This window comes from Maniola jurtina, chromosome 26, assembly GCF_905333055.1.
Source record: "Maniola jurtina chromosome 26, ilManJurt1.1, whole genome shotgun sequence".
Taxonomy (NCBI): Eukaryota; Metazoa; Arthropoda; class Insecta; order Lepidoptera; family Nymphalidae; genus Maniola; species Maniola jurtina.
In genome coordinates, this window is record NC_060054.1 from 439,999 (window position 1) to 452,652 (window position 12,654).

Below are 12,654 nucleotides of genomic sequence, written 5' to 3' on the forward strand. Positions count from 1 at the left end.
TCTGTGCCTGAGAGTTCTCTACAATGTTTCCAGCGTGGTCGACTTTGGCCAAACCCTTGTCATTCTGAAAGGAGACCCGTACTTAGTAACAAGTGTAAATTAAAAATGTATAACACCCCCGACAAGTGAAGGTTACAGTAACTAGAAAAGAGCTGATATAACTTTCAAATGGCTGAACTGATTTTCTTATAGCTAAGAACGCTCTCAATCAAGCCACCTTTCAAACAAAAAAAAACTAAATTAAAATCGGTTCATTAGTTTAGGAGCTAAGATGCCACAGACAGATACACAGATACACACGTCAAACTTATTTAACACCCATCTTTTTTGTCGGGGTTAATGATTAATGGACAGGAATAGAATAGAATAGAATAGATTTTTATTCAAATAGACTTTTACAAGTGCTTTTAGATCGTCAAATAATTTACCACTGGTTCGGAATGCCGTTCCTACCGAGCCAGCAAGAAACTCGGCGGTTGCTCTTTTCAATTCTTCAATTTACAATAATATAACAGGGGCCGGGAAGAATACGTAGACAGACACTCACATCTCAGTGGCTCTGTGCGGGATGCTGGGCAGATCTGTGAGGAGCTTTTCGCGGCAGTCGACAGTGCCGTCTGGCGAGCACCTGCAGGGCGGCGGGCAGCGAGGCTCGGCCGAACACTCCGCGATTACCGTCGTTGTGGGACCTGGAGTTAAAACATAAATGGATTTAGGTTTATTAAATAATTCCGTAGAAATTCTTTGATTTTCTGGGATAAAAACTAACTTTGTAGGTACCAAATTTTATCAAATTCTTTAAATCGCCGTGAAAAGTTATCATACGGATAGACATACACACCTTCGCATATTTAGGTACAATACTAGCTGATTGAGTGATTGCCCACGACTTCTTTCCCGTAGATATAGGTTTTTAAAAATCCCGTGGGAACTCATTGATTTTCCGGGATAAAAAGTAGCTGATGTGTTTATCTAGGGTATAACAATCTATTTCAATTCCAAATTTCAGCCAAATCCATCCAATACTTTTTGCGTGAAACATCCATACATCCATCCATACATATGAACTTTCGCGTTTATAGTATTAAGTAGGATTAGTATGTCTAAACCGCGACACGCAGCGAGCTGAGTCCCTATGAGAAAGGACCCCGGATGGGTTTGAAGGTAGGACTTACATCAACTAAATACATGACCATCTATACTTATAGTGGAAATAACTCACAATAGTTCAAACATTAAAATATTAGTATGCATGGATAATATGGATATGAATAGTGATTACTTACCATTGCATATTAGCTCGTGTGCTTCGAGTTCCGTGAGAAGTGCACCTCTGAGGGCAACGGGAGCCTGGCATCTAAAACGCAAAAATATACTAATTATTATACTTAGATAGGTATTTTACATAAAAGTGGGCCTACCGTATACTTGGCTGGCTTCGGCCGTGGCTAGTTACCACTCTACAGTTGAAGATATTAATTAATTCAGGGTTCTGCTCCACAATAAATAAGAAAAACGTATTTATTGTTATCCAAATCGACAGCAAATTCGGCTCTTTGATTGGTTAATTCGCTGTTTACATTTTTTCACAGCCATTCAAAGGACAGAATTGGCTACTGATTACGATGCATGAACACTTGAAAAGAGTAACCGCCGAGTTTCTTGCTGGTTGTTCTCGGTACGGTACGATAGCGATGAATACGTTTTTCTTACACAATTGGGGAGCATACTCTGATAATACTTACCTCGCTCCAACTCCGAGGATGCCAGCAGCGCGTACAGCCGCCGACAAACGCGCGACACGACAGTCGCAGACGATCGGGTTGTCCGTCAGTCGCAGCGTGTGCAGACGTGCGACCGACGCCGCCTCCAACGACAAGTACGTTAGATTGTTGTTATTCAGGGTCCTGAAGAAAAAAAATCGGTCAAGTGCGAGTCAGAATCATACACGAAGAGTTCCGTACCATCGTACAAGAAATAACACTTTTTCATTTTTTTTAATTTTCATGGTGGCCATTTTGAAATTTTTAATATTTCTTGTTATAGCGGCAATAGAAATACATGTTCTGTGAAACTTTCAACTCTCTACCTATCACGGTTCACGAGATGCAGCCCACTGACAGACAGATGGACGGACGGACGGACTGATGGACGATTTGATCACGTAGAGAAATTCCAAGCATAGCTCTCTCCATCGCCCGTTGAGGGACTCTGTTACTTTCTTATGAGGTCCATAGTTAGCGACCATGTCTTGGAACCATATGCCATCACACACGCACTGTTCGAAGACTTTGGTCTTCAAGCACTAAATACTTACAGCACTTCTAAACTCTTAAGGTGTTCCAGCGCTTTCTCGTCGATACACTTGAGCTGGTTTCCGTCCAGGTGGAGACTCTTCAGCGCTGTCAGACCGCGGAAGGTTCGCCGACTGATCGCAGTCAGCTCGTTCCGGCTTAGGTCCCTGTCAAAGTAGAGTACAATCTTGAAGGAGTTAATTTAGTCGAGTTGTATGCGGTAGGATCTGGGAACCCACCGCTTTATTAAGCCTCGATGACACGGGGCGAGTTTACAAGCTGCTAGCGAACTCGCTGCCTTGTAACTTGTAAACTCGCCACGTGTCATCGAGCTTTTTCACAATCTGCTTTTGATTATCAGATTGTAAAAACGCTGCTTGGAAAATAGAAAGCCGGGCTAATTTACTGGCCATTCGCTGGCGTGTTGGCCTGTAAGCTAGCTAGTAGCCACGTGTCATCATCACTGCTAGTAAACTAGTTGCGAGCATCTGCGTTTTGGCAGTTAAAGCTAAAATGTCAACACGCTAGCTAGTTGGCTACTGAGCGAGTGGAATGTTTTGTGTGTCATCGACACTCGCTTACTCGCTCACTCGCTAGCTTTTAAACTCGCCGACTAGCAGCTCGTAAATTAGCCCAGTGTCATCGAGCCTTTACCCCAAGAAAACTTCCTTTTCCATTAATATTCACAGAAAAGGGTCAACCCTCAGCAATGAGGAAAACAACGCAGAGAAAAAGAGATATGAAGTAGTAACCTATCCACGGGTCTGCCCGCGAAATTCAAATTTAATTTGGTTTTTCACAATTTGTAAACTAATACAGCAAAGTAGGCTTATGGCATTCTATAATAATAATTTTTAAGAAGAAGAAATAAGAAGAAATTTGTATGAATTTTTTATGGAACAATTTTGCAAACTATCCTTGTTGATTAAACAAAAATTTGCAAATCGGTCCAAAAATCTCAGAGAAATCGATGTACCTATATAGGTACATAAAATAATAAGTATGTTATCATAAGTATATGTATGTGTAGTATGGGCCTTTAAGTTTTATATAAATACTTTTACCCAAGCGTTTGTTGCATATGGGAACAGCTAAAGGGTAGCTAAAAGTATCATCAACAGCTATGAAAGCATCTGTTGTAGAAAGAATAGCTTTTGTTATCAGTATCAGTCCCCTGACCATAGATATGTACCCCTGACGCAACGAACGGATTCGTTTAGGAGCTACGATGCCACAGACAGATACACAGATACACACGTCAAACTTATAACACCCCTCTTTTTGGGGTCGGAGGTAAAAAACCAACTGTTCGTTCCCGCCATTTGCCGGGCACTTAACAAAATGGCGCTAATGCACCTCTCAGCTTAGCGGCGGAACAATAAGCTTTCGACCTTTTGTGAGCCGATTGTCGCTTTACTGCGATTTGCGAGTGACGATGGATTTCAATTTCGTTTTTTATCTACATAAAAATAAACAAGTGTAAACAAAAATTGCTTTTATATCACTTGCTTCAACGGTGAAGAAAAACATCGTGAGGAAACCTGCATGCCTGAGAGTTCTCCATGTTCTCAAAGGTGTGTGAAGTCTGCCAACCCGCATTGGGCCAGCGTGGCAGACTATGGCCTAAACCCTTCTCATTCTGAGAGGAGACCCGTACTCAGTAGTGGGGCGGAAATGGGTTGATCATGAGACAAATAAAAATTTACAACACCCCCGACAAGTGAAGGTTACAGTAACTAGAAAAGAGCTTGATAACTTTCAAACGGCTGAACCGATTTTCTTGTATTATAGCTAAGAACACTCTCGATCAAGCCACCTTTCAAAAAATAAACTAAATTAAAATCGGTTCATTAGTTTAAGAGCTACGATACCACAGACAGATACACAGATACACAGACACACAGATACACACGTCAAACTTATAACACCCCTCTTTTTGGGTCGGGGGTTAAAAAACGGTCAAGTGCGAGTCGGGCCTCATATTTTGGGTGTATGAAATATTTCTTTTCCGAGCTAGAACATCGCAGTAAACCGTAAACGCGTCCCATCTTAGGCCGTATCATCACTTTCCATCAGTTGTGATTGTTGTCAAGCGCTTGCCTATATAATGAAAAAAAAAAACTGAAAATCCCGCTTCTAATTCAAATTCAAATTCAAATTCAAATTATTTTTATTCAATTAAACTTTTACAAGTGCTTTTGAATCGTCAAAATAATCTACCACTGGTTCGGAATGCTGTTCCTACCGAGAAGAACCAGCAAGAAACTCGGCGGTTGCTCTTTTCAAATGTACAATTTACAATAATATGCCATACTGTATACAAGCAATTGCAGCGCCGTGTATTGCTGGAGCGAGTCAAATCCAAGCTTTTTTGTCATTTACATAATCTTCGATTGTATAATAAGCTTTTTTCAGGAGCACACTTTTAATAGATTTTTTAAACTTGTGTAAACTTCTATACCAATGTTACCCGCTTCTACTGTACGTGAAGAGATTAAGGTTTTAGGTTAACTCTTGGTGGGTAGAGACCCTCCTCCCCTCAAGACACGCAGGTCCTACACAACAGTAGGGCAAGTGCCGCCTCATTAGCGAAAGGACGTGTCTTTACCACATACTTGGCTGCTCGCTAACATGCCAATGCGTAATGAAATACGAAAACTTTCGCAAGAAACAAGTCAAAACTGTATTGAAATTAAGAGGATCGTCTTGTAAATTTTCATACAAAAAGCGATAATGTTTTTCTCCCAGTAAATGTAGACCAATTTTCATATTTTTTGAAATGTATAGATGTAATAAAGAATTATCCTTGTACGCTTTGATTAACAGGGCTCTCTCCGTCACTCGTTTCATACAATCGTAGTTCCAATTTCATTTGAATATTAAGCAACCAAAGTCCATGAAATTTTGCAGACATATTCTAGAAACTAATATCAGTGTCTGTGGGTGTTTTAGATTTTTCTAAAAATATGTAGTTTTAAAATTACAGGGGCTCAAAGCTTTGTATGAAAATTTTTAAGACCGCGTAACTTTGAAACCGAATATTTTAACAGAAATCTGGAAAACCACAGACATAGATATTAGTTTCTAGAATATGTCTGCAAAATTTCATGGGCTTTGGTTGCTTAATATTCAAATAACATTGGAACTACGATTGTATGAAACGAGTGACGGAGAGAGCCCTCTTAACTAAATATCCATATTTTGATTTTTGACATTAAAACTTTTATCGACTGAAGATGTGAAACTATCATCTCATTTTCTTGAAAATAAAACGTTTCATTTCAAAATGAAGCGACAAAATCGTGAGAATGGCTTTATAAGGCTACAAGAAAATGGCAAAAAAATACTAATAATTCGCCCCTCAGGTCGTAGGACAAAGAGGTTTCTTATGTCTCGAGTGACATAAAAATAAACAACTGGGGGTGAAAAGTGTAAGGGTGCGTTTACACTGTGTACCTGCGTGTCACGCTTCAGTTCGAAATTGCCTGTAAAATGAATATATCCAGGTACTTATAGCTTACAAAGAGGGCTTTTTTATTTCTACCAAGTTTCTGCCTTATACATCACACTTCACACTTATATTACACCTAAAGGCGAAAGCTTGTGTGAATGTGTGTATGTATGTATGTGTGTGTGTGTGTGTGTGTATGTTTGTTACTCCTTCACGCAAAAACTATTAAACGGATTTGGCTGAAATTTGGAACGGAGATAGATAATATCCTGGATTAGTACATACTACATTTTATCTCGGAAAATCAAAGAGTTTCCATGGGATTCCGAGAAATCTAAATCCACGAGGACGAAGTCGCGGGCATCGGCTAGTATTATTACTACGGGTAGTTTATTGCGATTTTCGTATGGATCTCAAATTTTTTTGGACTTCATATTTTTAGATTTCAAAAATTAGCAAAAGAACATCGAAATTCCTTCAAACAAAACAAAAGGATTTTCAAATAACAAGACATAAAAATAGCCTAGGTAGTTGTGCACGCACCTTATCCTTACAAATTGACATTTCCAAATCCCTAACATGGCTACTGCAAAATGGCGGATTTCACCCCAAATAAAAGCCTGACATTTCTTTGATTGTGGTGTTTTTATTTGATTTGAAAGACCTACACTTTGATAAATTCCCCAAAGAGATTTAATGTGCACAGGACAGGTGTGCGCAAATCTCCATTCCCTCACTCTCATAATTAAGTCAAAATCAAAGCATTTTATTTAAAATAAGAAACATTGTACACTTTTGACTGTCAATTGTTGAATTTGTTAAATAATGACGTAATGTCGATAATTAATTAAGTATGTGAACTTAAAAATAAAGCTACGAGGGTCCCAAACGCGCCCTGGTTTGAGAAGAAGGCCACAACGTTACTGGTGTTTTTGGTGGTGGAACTGACTGGGAAGCGCTCTAAAGGGGCGCCGCGCGTGTGTCGGCGAGCGCCGGCACAGGCGAAGTCCATACTTATATAGTTTCCCTAACTTGTAAATAATTACAAACTTGACATTGGCTAATCTTTGTAAAGCCAGACGAGAGAGGAAAAAAAACGCCCATAACTCCGGCAATAGGTTTAGACAACTGTAAATTAACAGGGCTCTCTCCGTCACTCGCTTCATACAATTGTAGTTCCAATTTCATTTGAATATTAAGCAACCAAAGTCCATGAAATTTTGCAGACATATTCTAGAAACTAATATCTGTGTCTGTGGTGTTTTAGATTTTTCTAAAAATATGTCGTTTTAAAGTTACAGGGGCTCAAAGATTTGTATGTAAATTTTTAAGACTGCGTAACTTTGAAACCGAATATTTTAACAGAAATCTGGAAAACCACAGACATAGATATTAGTTTCTAGAATATGTCTGCAAAATTTCATGGACTTTGGTTGCTTAATATTCAAATGAATTTGGAACTACGTTTGTATGGAGCGAGTGACGGAGAGACCCCTCTTAAAACCATCTTAAAACGCACATAACTCCGGCAATAGGTTAGACAACTGTAAATATTAAACAGTAACTGCAACCTTTCATAACTAATCGTTCAAAGCAGCTGGTCATATTACGTTAAAGTTAAACAATACCAAATAATTTTCACTATTTACAGTTTACGGAGAAAGATGATATGCTCCAGCATATAATATCAGCTTTCTTGTAGCCGGAAACTGCAACTTTGTTGCCTAGCTCTTATACCGAAGTATACCTAAATCCATAATTCCTTATACATACTTCCAAAGTCCATATTAAATTATTAAATAGCCTATTTTGACGTTTAGTACAGAGATCCCAAGGAAGGACATATTATCTTACTTTTGATCTGAAAAATCAAACAGTTCTCTCCTAATTTGTTGGTGTATGTGTGTGTGTGTGTGTGTGTGTGTGTGTGTGTGTATGTGTATGTTTGTTACTCTTTCACGCAAAAAGTACTGGACGAATTTGACTGAAATTTGGAATCGAGATAGAGATTAACACATAGGCTTACTTTTATCCTGTAACTAGTGTAAATTAAAAATTTACAACACCCCCGACAAGTGAAGGTTACAGTAACTAGAAAAGAGCTGATAACTTTCAAACGGCTGAACCAATTTTCTTGGATTATAGCTAAGAACTCTCTTGATCAAGCCACCTTTCAAACAAAAAAAACTAAATTAAAATCTGTTCATTAGTTTAGAAGCTACGATGCCACAGACAGATACACAGATACACACGTCAAACTTATAACACCCCTCTTTTTGGGTCGGGGGTTAGAAATCCATGGTTATCGCGGAATTTTTGAAACATATATCCATATGGACAAAGTCGCGACCATCATCTAGTAATTTTATAAGTTTAAAAGTTTGTTACTCCTTCACGCCACAATGACTAACCGATTTGCCTGTGGAATGAAGATAACTTATACCCTGAGTTAACACATACTCTTTATCTCGGCAAATTAAAGTTTCTACGGGATATAAAAACCTTCATCTACGCAGGTAAAGTCGCAGGCATCATATAACAAGTCTATATACGTATTGAAGGAGCGATCTCCAAATTATCTAACAAACCAAAAAAGAGAGAATTTCTCAAATAGAACATCCCCAAAACAAAACATTTCTACACTCAAAAGAAATGAGGAGCTCATTAAGCGAGGGCGGTTTCCGGAATCAAGATGGCGCCGCATCCGGTCCCGCGCAGTCGACGTCTGACTGCCTTCCGGTGCGGACGTGCGCGACGGTGCAGCTAATATGAGGTTGAGATTATAAATTAGCTACTGAGTATTGTTTTCTTTGAAGGGATGATTTGTGGAAATATAGGGTTTTGTTTTGAGATATCAATAACACCTTAAATCTATTTTTTTTAAGTCATTACTAGCTAATGCCCGCAACTTAGTCCGCATGGATTTAGGTTTTCCGAAATCCCGTGGGAGCTCTTTGATTTTCCAGAAAGTAGCCATGTGCTAACCCAGGATATGATCTATCTCCATTCCAAATTACAGCCAAATCCGTTTAGCAGTTTTTGCGTAAAGGAGTAACAAACATTACATACATACACACATACATTCAAACTTTGGCCTTTATCATACTAGTGTGATAGGCACACGCTTGACCACAATCACACCTGATGTAAAGTGATGTTGTGGCCTCAGAATACAGAGTTCTCTATTCTGAGGCTGTGGCCTGAGATGGGACGCGTTTACCTAAATAGAAGGTACAATTCATTGTTTTAAAGATACCCGGATATTGATAGAATTGGTAGGAAACACAGATCGCGGAAGAGTACTCCAAACCTAAACTACGAGATATGTATGAGGAATGATGACGCAAAATATTTCGTTTCGTGTGTATAGACCGTAGATGGAATGTCGACGACTTATTTACGTAGGCATCGTTCCAGAACGCTAAATCGCTTGGCGATCGGTACGTTTTTTCCAGAAGGGGTAGTAACTAAAACCTCATACTGGACAAAATAAGAGCCTCTTTGGAAATGATGAACTCTCATATTGACCTCTCCAAGAATCAAACTCTGAATTTCCCATTTATTAAGGCAAGAGCGTCAAAATTAAATAGGTAATTAAAACGTGACTAATTAATATGAATGAAGTGTCACATTTCCCCGCCATTTTGTGGTGTGCCACAGGAGCCAAGATGGCGGATCCATTAACGTTACTTGAGTCTTATTAGCCGAATTAATTACCCTTCCAATGTCGGGGGAAATAGTAATTTTTTTTTTTTTTTTTTTTTTTTTTTTTTTTTCTTATACAGCAGGGGAAATCCTCATGGACACCCACTGGGTAGTGCCGGACTTTTACCGGCTAAAACCCCTGCTGTCTCCTTGTTGGCTGTGTGCCCGCCTCGCAGCCTAAAACACAGCACAACACTTTTGCCCCTTCATCTACTTTTTTCCCTCCTTTTCTCTTCTTCCTCCTTTTCCTTCATGATTACTTCGGCGTAATTTGCAACAGCAATCCAATTCTCTTCCTTTGCTAGCATCTTTTTAACTACATTTTCTGCTGTTATGTCTCCTATTTTATCCACCAGTTTTTCTCTTTCCGTCTTCCACTTTGCACAGACAAATATAGTGTGCATGGCGTTATCTACTTCGCCGCAGTAAAAACATGTATCGTGTTGACTCTTTCCGATACGGGGGAAATAGTAACTTGAGGGAAACTTAATTTAATAAGTTACTCGAGAATTTCTAAACGTTTTTAGATAGATAACAAGTTAGCAAAACGTATTTATCTCTTATCTGTCTTTTCATTTGAAATTATACATTTAAAATTTTTGGTATACAGCGTACATCCATACAGACCTTCATTCACATCCCCTATTTAAATCCTTTAGGGGTAGAATTTCCAAAAATCCTTTTTAGATGCGCCTTAGACGCCAGAGAGAACTAGAGTGAGGGAACCTTTTTGATCCTTAATCGACGATATGTCAAATAGGCTATGGGTGAGAAAATAGGAATCAGGTAACCCTATTATAGTCCTATTTTTCTATGATTTCACGTCACCATAGCCTAATATTGGACATATCGTCGATTCAGGATCAAATCAGGCAGATCACCTGATGTTAAGTGATATCCACCGCCCTTGAACATTTGTAGCGCCAGAGGAAACACCGATGCGTTGCCGGCCTTTCAGGAACTTGTTGGTCCCGTGAATAACCCCATGTTGTAATCTAGTGGGAACACCGCCGATGGGAGTTAATTCCACAGTTTGTATGTGCGTGTACATATGTATGTATAAAAGACTACGAATAATTGTTATTATTCATAGTCCATACTAATATTATAAATGCGAAAGTGTGTCTGTCTGTCTGTCTGTCTGTCTGTCTGTCTGTCTGCTACGTTTTCACGGCCCAACCACGGAACCGATTTTAATGAAATTTGGTACAGACTTGGGATACATCCCGGGGAAGGACACAGGCTACTCTTTATCCCGGAAAATTAAGTTCATACGGGATTTAAAAAAATCGAAATCCACGCGGGCGAAGCTGCGGGCTTACATATACATGAACTGAAAGAAAATCTAGAAGCAAAGGAAACAACTTAAACCAATATTCCGGCTTTCAAAGTGTATTACAATATAAAAGGAGCTAGGAAAGTACACAAAGAACCCCCTCGCCTACCTGCCGCCGCCCTTTGCGAAATTAAATGCCCTCCGTGAATTATATAAACGCACCGTCTGTATGTCACGGTATGTCGTTAGGGTGCCCATATTATGTGTATGGATGTTTAAGAGGGCTCTCTCCGTCACTCGTTTCATACAATCGTAGTTCCAATTTCATTTGAATATTAAGCAACCTAAGTCCATGAAATTTTGCAGACATATTCTAGAAACTAGTATCTATGTCTGTGGTTTTCCAGATTTCTGTTAAAATATTCGGTTTCAAAGTTACGCGGTCTTAAAATTTTCATACAAATCTTGGAGCCCCTGTAATTTTAAAACTACATATTTTTAGAAAAATCTAAAACACATATTAGTTTCTAGAATATGTCTGCAAAATTTCATAGCTTTGGTTGCTTAATATTCAAATGAAATTGGAACTACGATTGTATGAAACGAATGGAAACGAGTGACGGAGAGAGCCCTGTTAAGGATTCCGTATTTCGAAAGACAACAATTAGTGTAAATTAAAAATTTATAACATCCCCGACAAGTGAAGGTTACAGTAACTAGAAAAGAGCTGATAACTTTCAAACGGCTGAACCGATTTTCTTGGATTATAGCTAAGAACACTCTCGATCAAGCCACCTTTCAAACAAAAAAACTAAATTGAAATCGGTTCGATAGTTTAGGCGCTACGATGCCACAGACAGATACACAGATACACACGTCAAATTTATAACACCCCTCTTTTTGGGTTGGGGGTTAAAAAGGAATAGATCACTAACATAATTTTTGTACGATAAAACACTCACAGTTACAAAAAAGTCGATGATTTCCACGACAGGCAAACTAGAAACCGTAATAGGCTCGCATATCCTACGCTCCGCCTCAGGAAAGTGGAAAAGTCATTTGTGTGTGTGTAATATTTTATAATAAAATTCCACAGTCAATTTTAGATTTGCCTTTACACAAGTTTAAAAAATCTATTAAAGCATGCTCCTAAAAAAGCATATTATACAATCGAAGATTATGTTAATGATAAAAAGCATGGATTGACTCGCCCCAGCAATGCGCGGGCCTTCAACTGCTTGTATAGACTGTTTTTGTATAATATAGTCTGAAATAAAAGTATTTTTTTTTTATTTTATTTATTATGTGTTTGTATGTGACACTACCATCGAATAAATTCATTTTCTTTCTTTGTTCCCTCAAACCATGGCCACCCTACCCGGTCCGGTATGTATGAATAATTCCCATGCAATTCAGACGGCGAGGCCTCCGGGGACTCGATCAGGAACAGCCGGAGGCCCCTCGGTTATCTATTCACACCTCGCCAGAAAACACCCGTTTTTGGGTCGCGTTTCAGAAAAACCGGCCAAGTGCGAGTCAGACTAGGCACCGAGGGTTCCGTACTTAGGTATTTTTTCTGACATTTTGCACGATAAATCAAAACCTTTTATGCATAAAAACAAATAAAAATCTGTTTTATAATGTACAGGTAAAGAAAGCCCTTTCATATGATACCCCACTTGATATAGTTAGTTAAGTTATCTTACTTTGAAAATTGAAAATACTAATTATTTGTTCATGTTCTTTTTTTGTAATGTAACAAATTCACGATTTTCGGATTTTTTCCTTTACTTGTGTTATAAGACCTACCTACCTGCCAAATTTCATGATTCTAGGTCAACGGGAAGTACCCTATAGGTTTTCTTGACAGACAGACAGGAAAATTTAATTAAGTAGATACATTTTTCAGTGGTCTCTACCAACTGAAC

General features: G+C 38.7%; 1 protein-coding gene across 1 annotated transcript in view; it reads right to left on the reverse strand.

Annotated features, from left to right (window-relative positions):
- The window catches only part of LOC123878818 (protein slit), a 69,872-nt gene that overhangs the window by 23,317 nt on the left and 33,901 nt on the right, over window positions 1-12,654 (reverse strand). The window contains exons 4-7 of the mRNA XM_045926149.1: window positions 2,318-2,461; window positions 1,746-1,907; window positions 1,287-1,357; window positions 548-689 (exon numbers count right to left, since the gene is read on the reverse strand). Coding sequence (XP_045782105.1) covers window positions 548-689; window positions 1,287-1,357; window positions 1,746-1,907; window positions 2,318-2,461 — 519 coding nt within the window. The remainder of the gene's footprint in view (window positions 1-547; window positions 690-1,286; window positions 1,358-1,745; window positions 1,908-2,317; window positions 2,462-12,654) is intronic.